General features: G+C 38.3%; 1 protein-coding gene across 2 annotated transcripts; it reads left to right on the top strand.

Annotated features, from left to right (window-relative positions):
• Positions 1-6,454: 6,454 nt before the first annotated feature.
• On the top strand, positions 6,455-11,079 carry LOC103717718 (putative phospholipase A2 homolog 1). 2 transcript variants are annotated; one of them, XM_089927902.1, is made up of 5 exons: positions 6,455-7,125; positions 7,211-7,270; positions 7,392-7,511; positions 10,466-10,616; positions 10,723-11,079. In XM_089927902.1, the coding sequence occupies exons 1-5, from the start codon at positions 6,906-6,908 to the stop codon at positions 10,901-10,903; spliced, it is 732 nt and encodes a 243-aa protein (XP_089784028.1). In that variant the 5' UTR covers positions 6,455-6,905; the 3' UTR covers positions 10,904-11,079. The 2 variants fall into 2 exon arrangements, with proteins under 2 accessions (XP_089784028.1, XP_008804440.4); XM_008806218.6 differs by having other exon boundaries at positions 6,965-7,125; positions 7,231-7,270.
• Positions 11,080-12,521: the final 1,442 nt, after the last annotated feature.

Raw genomic sequence — 12,521 nt, forward strand, 5'->3', positions numbered from 1 at the left:
TGTGGAAATTTGGAGCTTTAGATGGATGGATGTAAGAGAGCATGAGCACTACTATTCCTCAACCCTTTTTCTCATGTATAAAGCTTGAAGGATGGAATCCAGAAGGAGGAAATATGAAATAAGAGATGACACATGAATTGATAAGCAGAAGCATGGAGATTTCGGTAGGCAAGAAGAATCATTGAGTTTTGATATTGTGTGAAAAATAATTGAATGATATGATTTTTTGAGTGATTCATGGTGAGTGTTGCATGAGAATGCTAACATGGTTCCATAAGCATGGATATCTAACTTGTGCTTGAATTTGCTGTCCGCCTTACCGTTTGACCTTTGAATTTACCATATAATGAATCTGGTGTTACCATTTTGGTGTACAAGACATGGTTGAGGGCATAAGGTATGATAAAATTCAGAATTCTTATAATTTATATATACCATGCATGAGTAGGCTAGCTCCAAATGGAGGCATAGGTGTGACAAATTCAAAGTTTATATAAAAATTTAAATAGACTAGCCAATCTAAACTAGTTAAGACTTAGTTGAGCTCATACCATTAGCTAATTATATACATGCTGACTTTGGCTACATGGATTGCTTTCTCCAATTGAAGATTTGGTTTTGTATTTAAAGTCCAAAATGGCGAGCTTGTCTAGGCATTTTTAATAGTCATGTAGCTTACAAAATGTTTTCTTATGAAAATGTCAACTAAATGTAATAGAGAATCACATCTTTATAGGATTTTTTTTTTTGATAGAATTATAGGAATTGTTTTCACTAATCCAACAAACAAGATTGAGAATTTATTGTCAATTAAGTTTCCTTCCTAGTATACAGCTAGTACTACTCAAGACTTCATGGAAAAATTACTTTCATCTAGCAGTGTAAAATTTATGAAAGTTTTGTTTGGATACAAAATAAACCCAGAAGAAGGCTTAGTTAACTAGGCTAGCTTTTCAACCACTGAATGCCACTTCCCAAATATGAAGGCATGATTCTTGAAACCAAAATAAGAAAAGGACGAGAAAAAAACATGAGGAGAAAAAGGCATTGCCTTTTAACCGGCATTTTCACAAAATGATGATTATAACATATAGATAAAGGATACCAACGATGACTTAGGCTAAAACAAAACAAACAAGTAACATTTTTAAGTTGATAAGGACATGCGACACATAACATATCTACATGGGTTTACATATATTTTTCTTTCTTTTTTAAGAAAATAATGACAACAACAACATCGTAAAATTTTCAAGAAAATAATATAAAAACACCGTCTTACAATTTGGAGTGAGAATATTTCTCCAATGCAAACATTAATTGGTAAGAGATGCCAAATGGCAGACCAAAATCTACTGTTGAAATTATTTTCATTAAAAATATTAAAATAATTTAAATCCTCTTTTAAGAAGGAGAGATTTTGATATGTCCAAAGATTTATTCTTTGAAAAAACAAAAAAAAAAATTGATCTTCTTTATTTCTCCACATTTCTTCTTTGTTATGTTTGAATCATGCCAAATTTGAAACTAGACATTTCAGTATTTACCCTTTTAACTAATTTAAAAATGAGATTGGTCCTAACGGTGTCGTGCAAATAATAAGATTGACATCAGAGTGATATCATGAAGGCACATTACGACCACCACAATCTCGTCTCTCACTATCCGGAAAAAATATTAATTATACTCTATCTTGGAACTGGAGGGTGTAATGCAACAAGCATTAGATGCTTTCTTTTTCTGGTAATCAATGTTGACGGGAATTATTGAGCATGGAATATAAAATATGATGCAATCCGCACTAGATTACATCACAATGAGTCGTCAAAATGCAACTACTTCATCATGATAGCATTTCCTTATCTCGAAATAAAGTCAAGCACCAGCATCAAAGAAATCTCTCAAGAGTTTATGCTGTCAATTTGGAGGAGCGAAATGCTCCATTAATTTGTTTCGATGATATGTGGCCCAATAGTCCCACATCGAAAAGGCTCGTTCCAGAGCCTAGGCATATGAGACGGGTGTCTCCTAATCCTGCAGACGTATTTTGGGTGGAAAATAAAACCGAAGAGGGATGAAGGACGCTTGCGTGAAGCCTTGGAACCGGACAATAACTGGCAGGAGGGCCTGTGTTCCCCCTCATGTGGCCCCCATATGGGCATTGGGTGCCTCACGTGCCCCGCGCAACGGGGGCGTGTCTGATGACACTCGAGAAAAAAAAAAGGGTTTTGATATATTTTGTATGATATTTCGGTCCCACACTTACTGGATATAATCTTCATGGTTAATACATATGTTTTTTATGAGTATTGCTATGGTTCTCAATGTCTTTTGCTTAAAAAAAAGAAATAAAATCAACCTCAAATGGCACATAGTATTCTAGGTTATTCACAAGGTCATTGACATAAATCAACAATCCCTTTGGACACCAAGATTGTAGCCCGCAGCAAGTCTCAATGGCCCTATTCCATTGTTATGATGACTGATGAGTTCCACCAAAACTATTATTAACCAATATAATACCTGACGACCATTATTTATTTTATCCTACATGATATAAGTTTTTAATATGAAAATAATTTATTATAATAGTCATTGTATAATATAACATTAATTTATTATGTTTCAAATAACTATTTGCTTAATCAAAAATTACATTCAAAAGGTAGATATTTTGAAGGAAAATTTTGAATTTATAAAATATATTTTTAGACATTATTTTTAGTGAAGAAAAAAATGTAAATGTGAAATAATAGAATTTTTTTTGTATGGTGATAGACTATCATAATATTAAAGAGATATTATACTTATTATTATCTTTATCTAATGTAACATAATGTAATGTAATGTAACATGATACAGTATGGAGTGTTTGGAAGTACTATAATAATCATTGTAATTTATATAATCACCATTAAACACTTCTTTAGGTGGTAGAAATCTCCTGTCTGCGTGAGTGACCGAGGGACGTGGTTCAAATCTACCGAGCATCGACTCGCATTTTTATCCCCGTCTATTCTTATGTCCAACGCTCCTGTCTCGGACTGCGTGGGGTGGGGTGCCAAGTGGCGGTGGGTGGTGGGCATGCAAGGTCCCTAAGCTCAATAAGGATCTAGACTTGGCCGGCTTGTTACCTTGGAAGTCATCTTCCTAAAATAATCGCATGTTGGAAGTCTGGCTCCATCAAGCGACTACAAATATTCCAAGACATCGAGGTTGAAGAGTTTGAAGATGCTGCAGCACATAACTCCCAAATGTGGGTGACAATCGAGGACAGGCGACTGTTGATGGATAGGGCTGCAAATGTGTCGGGTCGACCCATGATCCAACCCGACCTGACCCGCATAAGACTCGATCCGAATTTTAGGACCTGCGAGGCTGGGTCGGGTCCAAAATTTGGGCTCGTTCTATTTTTCGGATCGGGTCCACCCAATCTCGACCCGGATCCAATCCGGACCCGACCCGATTTATTTTAGGACACCATCATTTGGGCCTCGGAAGTTAGAGAGTGACATCATTATTTGAGCCTACTTTTTGAGTCAGGTCTGGGTTATACATGGATCCGATCCGACCCAAATGATCCGTCAGATTAAAATTTGTATGCATGGACCCGACCCGATTTTCCACCGAGCCGGATCTGGGTCTAAAATTAGGACTCAAATAAAAAATCGGATCGGAACAGGGTCACTTAAGATCCGAACCGACCCAACCTATTTACAGCCCTATTGGTGGGCAAGTTCATGGTGGGCAAGGCGACACTGAATACTGGGTGCAAACCGCCTTTTTCTCGAAAAAGACTCGGCCACAATAATTGAGTAGATCTGGAATTGGGGCTGCTCAGTCGAGAATCGGCCGTTGCTCTACGATATTCGTAGATTACTGAGGAGTGCGACTCCTATCAAGCTATGCACGTATATCAGAAGGCGAATGGTGTTGCAGATTAGATGACTTTTTTTTATGGCTCACCACTCTGGAGGCTTCATCTGGACATACCACTGGTTTGTGCCAGAGCTCTTATGTAGTATTTTATTTTCTGACTTTATTAACTACATTCACACCCGTCATATGTGGGCCCTCAAAAAAAAAAAAAAAAATCTTGTCCTCAACAATAGTAAGCAGTTTGTAGAAGCCAGCCATGATCGAAATTGGGCACAGGACTGACATTGCAGAATTTTGGAATGCCGGAGAGGATTTAAAATTTCAAGCAAAATAGAGGGAGGTTTCCTTTTGGCCTAAGAAAAAAAAAGAAGTCTGCATTAGCATGTTGTTATGCCCCAAGACACACGGCCGGGCCCCACAACGCGACCAGCTTCCGATGCATCACCGTCACCATATATTGTCAAGGGGTTGCAGATTCGAGCACCGAGACTTAATGCAGTTTTAAAAGAAGGACTCCCACGAACCAGTGGAGATAAAGCCAAATAGTCAGTGCTTCCGCGTGCTAAAGTAAAGTTGGCTAGACGTAAAGAAATATTATAACATTATCGTAAAATTTTAAACGCAACTACCACGAACCAGTGATTCCCAATGCTAAAGAAAAGGTCACAGCTTCGACGTGAAGGAAAAAGTTGGCTAGACGTAAAGAAATATTATAAGATTATCGTAAAATTTTAAACGAAACTACCGCGAACCAGTGATTCCCAATGCTGAAGAAAGGCCACAGCTTCGACGTGGAGGAAAAAGTTGGCTAGACGTAAGGAAGTAGAACTCATAGAAGGTTATTAAAAAAAAGAATTGGTAATATTTATGTAAGTCATCCACTTTAACAAGGGACTACCCGGATCTTCTGACTTACAGAAAAGCATGACAAATATAGAGTTGAAATATTTTTATATTTATTCGAGGCAACAGGTTGTTCAGAAGCAAATGTGATAAACGATAGCAACGGCGATGTGACATGATCAAAAATGGTAGTAAAGGAGAAGGAAGTGATTTGGGTTGGTTGTTTTGCTTCATCATGCTTTTCTTCATCCCCTAATGCTATGTCATTTTCAGCTCAAGTGGATCGCATACATTCACAAAATATGGATAAATATTTGGTGGACAGAAACTATGGAATCAATTCTGGCAAACTAATAGTTTTCTTTGTATTGGCATCAAATTGAAATGTTTGGTGCATCAAATTTCATGATTATGCTTCTCTATGCTCCCCGGAATATGTTTGCAGAGCATCCCATAATGTGACATTTGAAACATGCTATTGAGGAAACCTGCAATTCCATCCTTCGAGAGAAAGATTGGAGAGTTCATTAATAAATGGGGATAATTTAAAGTTATGAATTATCTACATAATCTAACCTTTGATATGATTAGTGGCAGGTGGTCGTGGTTTTTGAATCCTGTTTGAGGACCGTCGAAATATTTGAGAGCAAGTGCTATTGAAGACTTTGATATGATTGCTCTGTTATTGGAACAAGTATAATTTTGAAAAGATTTTTGTTGTGGCATCCTTAAAAGTCATGCTTGAGACATCTTATTAGATGCTTTCTGTATGCTAGCTTCAATTATCAAATCCAGCATCTGAACAAAAGCTTCCACCATGAGCTATGTGACATAAAGCAAATCTTTGAAAATTGGAGCTGGAAGGGGGAAAGAATCGCCTCCTGAGAGTATAGTCATGGTGTGATATTTATGTTATAATCTAAGCTTCAATTATTGTTTAACATTATTCGTTTCTTTCTTACCTGATCGGAAAGAGCTAGATGTAGAGGTCTTGCGGTAGATAAGATCCCAAGAACCACATCACCACAATATCCATGCACATCACATCGCAAACGTTTTAAAAAAAGCTCTCGAACAGCTGCTAGTGAGAAATTCCTTGGGCCAGCACAAGCCTAGCTTCAGGAGCAAGCTGCAAGGAATCACCCTGCATCAATCTCATGACTTAACGCTAGTTTTCTAGTGCCATTTGGCATAACAACCTTCCTAATAGCTACAAAAATATAGATTACGAATGTACCCAATAGTCGAGCACTTGCAATAATGTACCAAAAGTCGAGAACTCTTGTGCTTTGAAAAACAAAAGGGGGCTTGATTTAAATATTAGATGGTAAAATTTGGACCTGGATAATTATTATAACATGAATAGGTTTTTCTCCTTAAAAAAAAAATCATGAACATCTCGGTTGGAGTCAGTCCCATAATCATCTCTAAACAGAGGGCATGTCACATAATACGTAATAATGTTGCATTTTTTTCTCCTTCATTAACAAAAGAAATATAGAGTAAAGAAAGAAGCACCGTTTGCAAGGGTTGATATCAACTTGCATCGCATGTTCCATATTTATTCAGCTATCAACAAGAGCATGACTATAGTAAATGAAAACTTGAGAATAAATTAGTAATTCCAAAAACATAACTTGGACAGATTAATTAGAAAATTTAAATAATTGTGAATTTTTTTGTCTACGATGCATACATAAAAGGAAAAGATATAAATAATAGGCAATGCCATTGACATCAACCACAATAAAAGTACAAACGACAAAAGGATATTTATTAGCCCAAACTTGCAACTACTTCAAGTCATCTTCTACCCACATATTATTAATCCCTTTCCACCTTTACTCTCTATGCTTCAATCCTTCTCATGGCTTCTGCAATTCAGTAAAAGCGGCTGAATTCTCTAATAAACATGGAACAGTCTCGATCCACTGCTATCTTGGATGATGAAACCAACAGCAGCATGCCCATCTGCCTTGTAAGAACTTCTATTTACTTCAGTTAGGTTGACGGGAGACCAACAAATAATGGAAGAGAATGGACATGGCTTTTTCTCATAAGTTTCCATGTCTGCGAGCCAAATGTTGAGCCCATGACGCTAGCTGGGCGAACGTTGTCCCACGAGCTGGTTCTAATAAATTCCAGGTACAAACCGGGCGGGGCGGAGTACCGGAAAACGCGCTATGGTCAACTCAAAACACGCAGCGGTGACCATACCCCGTTTACCGCGAGGGAGAGCCCATGGCTGCGGCGACGGATCCCGTTCGTCGTCGTCGCGGAGGATTGGAGCGGAGAATGCCGGGCGATCCCGGACGGTCGCGCGTCTCGCCGGCTCTTGCCGTCGTCCTCCTCGTCGTCATTTTTTCCTCCTTCGTGCGCGGCGGCGCCGCTGCCAATCCCGAGGTTCCGATCATCTCGCTTCATTGAACCGAAGAGAACCATAGTTTTCACAGAACCCTAATTTATTTTTTTTCCCTGGATTTCTTAGACTTGACTTTGGCCTTGCAGGTGAGATGCAGCAGATCATGCGTCGCGCAGAATTGCAATTGTGAGTCCGTTAGGGTTAAAAATTGGATTTTTTTTGTGTGTTAAAGAAAATTTTGAATGGAAATTTCATCGACTGAGTTTTTTTTTAATCATTTTTGTTTGGTTTTTGGCAAACTTTTCAGCTATAGGCATTCGATATGGGAAGTTTTGTGGAGTGGGATGGACAGGGTGCCCTGGAGAGAAGCCCTGCGATGAACTTGACGGATGTTGCAAGGCTCACGATGAATGTGTCGAGCAAAAAGGTGGGTTCTTCAGCATTGATTCCGTGTTTCTTGAAAGAATCAACCTTAGTTATGTATGTCTGCGTTTTCATGTTTAAATTGTCTATTATTTGGAGTAATTAGTACATTTCCAATGTTTTTCGATTGGATTGTTACGAGCAAGTTGTCTCAGAACTTTGTTTTAATGGGAATGGGTTGCATGTGATCTATGTAACATGATTAGATGCTACGACCCCCTTGCAAATGCTACCAACTAGATAAGTGCTTGCTCTGATCATTGACATATGTCCACTATAAACTTAGGAAACTAATTAACAGTTTGTGGCTTATAATTTAGGGGCACATGCCACCTATTGATGCATCTGATGTCGAAACGATTGCACTGCATGAGGGGTAGTATTATGATTGTACTAGGTGGGAAGTATCTAAACCTTATTTTGTCATAATTGGCTCCTGAATATAGCTGCATGAAATAGCTATTAACCCAACTACTCACATTGCAGTTGATTCTCTTAAAGAGCTCACCTAATATAAAGTCCCAATTGCCATATTAATTGGTGAGATAGTTGCAATTGTTTGTGATGATGTGATTGGTCACAATTGTTAACCAAGAAGTTAGGCATCACGAAGGGCAGAAAAATATTGATCATTTATACTAGATCTAAATCTAGGTACCAAATGCGACTACAGTTGCTATGCGAACAGGTTACTTTGGGGTCTGGGCCAAAATACAAGCTGACCTATGATTGTTCTATCTGAACCTGACTAAACTATCGGAAGAAGCTGAGCTCCCTAGCCTGCTTTGGACTTGTTCAAGTTGAGTCTGGTTATTCTGGGTGGTTAGAGAAGGATGAAAGGAGCTCTTTTGTCATCCTAATGCCACCAATGATGGTAAAAAAAAGGCAAAGGTACTAATGAAGGGGACCGTTGCATTTCCATTGGTAGCTAATTGGAAAAAATATGGGCTAAGTACATTAGATAAGTGAAGGAACTATTGACAAGGGTGAGTTCACTACTACTATTGTGAGAAGAGAGGAAGAAAGAGTTTTTTGGAATGAAGGGAATGAAGGGAATGAGGGATTGTAAAGGAGAAAAACGATAAAATTAGTCAACTTAATGTTGATACTTTGGAATAAGTATCATGGTATATGTTTCTGTTTCCCCCCCTGGGTTATACCATGTTTATTCATATAACAGGGAGACATAGATGCTAATTCGGACCCGTGTAGAGAAGACTAAGACAATAATGATTTAAAGTTTACAAAGTAGAACATACGTGGGAGACTCTAAATGAGAATCAAGTCTCATTCAAAGTTTATGACCAAGATAGAACCACAATGTGCTCATTTTCATTATATTGAATCTATTGCAAAAAAGGACATATAGGTAAAGGCATGTAATGTAAGGTACCTTCAGGGTTAATTCGATATAAAGACTCCTTATCAGGTTGCAAATAAGTTATTCATAAAATAGAATAAGATTGCATTACTTTCTCTAGATGCCTCGAGCCAGTCTTCCACTATATCTTGTTCCTGCACTTCCCATTTTAAATTTGGTCATTTTTCTAGTGATCTGATCAAAGAACTCAACTTGGAATCAGATCTGAACCATTTTCTAATCCTTAAATGTATCTCCACGTCCTCAAAAGTATGCATCTAGTTGTCATATAACTTATCGTCCTAAAGTGAAAAATCTGTATAACCTTGAATCTCTTCTTGTCAAAGCTGAGAAATTACTGTCTTGGTAATTCCCAAATTTGATGCATCAAACATGTAGATCCTGCTTTTATTTACTGTTCCTAACTTTCGGTCCTAAAGTTTGCCTTTTTCTCTTAAAAAAAAAACTATATATGTTTTGGCTACCTGAGATACCTACGCAGCAACCTAGGTTTAGGCTTCGCTTGGGCTCCAAAATGCGAGCATGTCAGGTTTGCTTAGGAATAAGGCTGACCCCTGGACTGACTATCATGTTGCATATAATCGATGTTGACTGAAATTTCATGCCCAGTCTTACTTTGGATGGCCATTTTATATTTAATTCATGGCCCATTTATAAGTGTGTAGGAAATACGGATACCTTGAACAAAAGCAGGCCTAACTGTTAGCAGGGAATAGGGTCCTGTTTGGATGTTGGTTAGGGGGTGGTCAAGTGGTTGTAATCCACTTAACCCATAAAATGCTGTTTATGGGTTAAGCAAACAAATGGCAGTGAAACAAAGAACCAGGTGTTAAGTACCATGTAACCCCCTCGCACCTTCCCTTCCTCCCTCCCATCATCTTTGCTTAGTTTTGTGTGTAATTTTTTTCTTGTCTCATATCTGAATATTTCTAATGATTTTTATGTAGGCTCAGTGTAGTACCTTGAATGCTTCCATACTATAAAGCCCCTTGTTAGAACGTCGGTTAGCAGGGCGGAAAAAGCCTCCTGATTCTAAGATCACTTGTATCCTAATCAACTCCCTAACCTACCTTCGGTTGCTCCATGTTCTGGTAACTCTAAGTATGAAAAAATTAATTGAAATTATGAATATGTTTATCCTGTTTAGGTAAATCATTGTGGAAATTGATGAGACAATTATAAGATGGGTATGCCACACTGGTAAGATGAGAGTGAAGAGGTAACATGACCATTAAAAAACAGAAAAGGCTAGAAGGTTCCTGTAGATTAATGCTGAATCAAAATGGAGTTGGAACCAAGTATGATGAAGCTGCCCTGTGAAGAAGAACGCATACGACTGACCCAAGGCAAATCCAGGACAAAGCTTGTTGTCGATTATGTTATTACTTTTCATTGTGATGCATCCTCTCGAGACTCGAGCTGCGGCATGTGATCATTAGACATGATTGTCACTTTACTACTTGAAATATATTTATAATACTAGTTGCAGAGCATTAAAAGAACAACTTATGATGTATCATAGAATTTGCATTAGTTAGCTGGATGCTGACTCCTGTCATTGTTGGTAACTGTTTCAGGTTTGATGAGTGTGAAATGTCATGAGAAGTTCAAAAACTGCATCAGGAAGGTGAAGAAGTCCGGGAAGGATGGATTCTCTGAGGAGTGTCCTTATGAAACAGCAATACCTACTATGATACAGGGCATGGATATGGCCATCTTATTTAGCCAGTTGGGTGGCCAGCATGCCGAATTATAGTTACGTCTAAAATTTGCTACAGTCATGCAGTTTTATATTTTAACAAACCAATACCACTTTCATTGTTCACAAATCTAGTTTTTGGAGAAATGATCTGTATCCTGGCCAACCATTGCTGCTGCCAAAGATTCTACCAACCGCAGATCTGCCGTTCGTCAACATGGCGATGGTAACTCAATATCCCTCTGATGTTCAAGCCATTTTACTTGTTAGAAGATCATTTGCTTTTGCAACTCCGATTGTAAAATCCCACACATGATCATTAATCATCGATCACTACTTCGACTTTTAGTTCTCACCATATTTTTTTCATGTGAAGTGATGTAAAGGTAAATTCAACGAAATCAAGGATCTGTGCTGGTGTATAAGGCATTCATTCTTTTGTTCTTGGGCTTTACAGAAGAATCTATATCACAGTATTTATCTTAACTTTCATGAAATTCTCCGATAATTTCTTATTTTATTATTGGCTGATGGATTCATCTAGTAGTGTCTGCATGGTTGAATTTTCCACCAACTATTCTCATGGATTGTGGAAATTGTTCTTAAAGTATGAACAAATTGTTCGTTTTTCATAAATTATTCTTAAAGTGTGGACAAGTTGTTCCTGTTGAAACAAGCATGGATCATAAAAGGGTCCTATTGATAACCTTGCTCCCTCCTTTTTCATAAATTCATAACATCTGCTCTTTGTTTGGCCGAAGGATAGCCATGCTTCCTTCTTTTGATATCGTTTCATTAGTTTAGTTTAAGATGGATCTAAATGGAGATAATATAATTAGGAATTTGATAAATATAAGGAAGACACGTCTTGCTCCCAAATCAAATAACTTCTATATGAAATTCAGAGAAACACGGCTGAAACAAATACATCTAAACCTCCTATTTTTCCCCTTATTAAAAAAAAAAACAACCTATTTTTCCATATAAAGAGTGAGGATTGTATTAGAAACTTTCATATTTGTGAGGTAGAAGCATGTACTCTTAGATTTATTTATGTTTTAAATGAATAAAGATGCACATGCATGGCCAGTTGCCCGGTTGCAGCATGCACGACTAAAGCTGCAAATGGGTCGGGTCGATCCATGACCTAGCCCGACCCAACCCGTGTAGACATGACCCGATCCGAATTTTAGGACCCGCGGATCCAGGTCGGGTCCTAAAATTGGACCTGAATCATTTTTTGGATCGGGCCTGAGTTTACCGAATAGACCCAACCCAATCTGAATGGACTCAGAGAGAGAGAGAGAGAGAGAGAGAGAGAGAGAGAGAGAGAGAGAGAGAGAGAGGAGAGAAAACTCTAAGGGGAGTAGGGTTCAAGCGTGCAAGGATAGCAACAAGCATAGATTCACAGAATCCAAAGAAACCTCAGCCCGTCAGGATTCTCTCTCGATCTATTACATTGTTGATACCTCTGGTGTCTCGGTAGCTGGCTTTTTTTTTTTTCCTTCTGTTTTTCGGTTTTTGTTTCTTTTAACTTTTGAAGGGAGAAAGTGAGGGGATGCTGAACTGAATATGGGTCATGTGCCTGTTTTCTGCAATGGAATTGGATTTTGGAAGAAGGTCTGGGATTTTTTTTGTCCTCGTGAAAGGGGAGCTGGGAGACACCAAGTTCCGTCCGATCAGTCATTTAGATAAAAAATAGTGTGATATGAAATTTGGCTTGTAGACCGACTTGGTTGGTAAGTCATGGGTCATCTGTTCTGAGTGAAGGTCAATTGCACGTTTTTCAAAGTCATGGGTCACCCAGCACCTCATAATCATGATATGATCAAATTAGATTTGCCTAAATTCTTTTCCAAAAGCACAAAGAAAGTGGACCTAATTCGAACCCGAACCCAATCTGACTTGGATCCGGATCCGATCCGACCGATCTT

This window comes from Phoenix dactylifera, chromosome 16, assembly GCF_051530095.1.
Source record: "Phoenix dactylifera cultivar Ajwa chromosome 16, Ajwa_hap1_PhDact_Kaust_v1.1, whole genome shotgun sequence".
NCBI classification, from domain to species: domain Eukaryota; kingdom Viridiplantae; phylum Streptophyta; class Magnoliopsida; order Arecales; family Arecaceae; genus Phoenix; species Phoenix dactylifera.

Bases quoted from the DNA above. Each gene is read 5' to 3' on its own strand.
- LOC103717718 (XM_089927902.1), top strand. From the start codon at position 6,906: ATGGTCAACTCAAAACACGCAGCGGTGACCATACCCCGTTTACCGCGA. The intron at 7,126-7,210 runs GTTCCGATCATC...TGGATTTCTTAG, and splicing joins GCGCCGCTGCCAATCCCGAG to ACTTGACTTTGGCCTTGCAG. The intron at 10,617-10,722 runs GTTGGGTGGCCA...TCACAAATCTAG, and splicing joins ATGGCCATCTTATTTAGCCA to TTTTTGGAGAAATGATCTGT.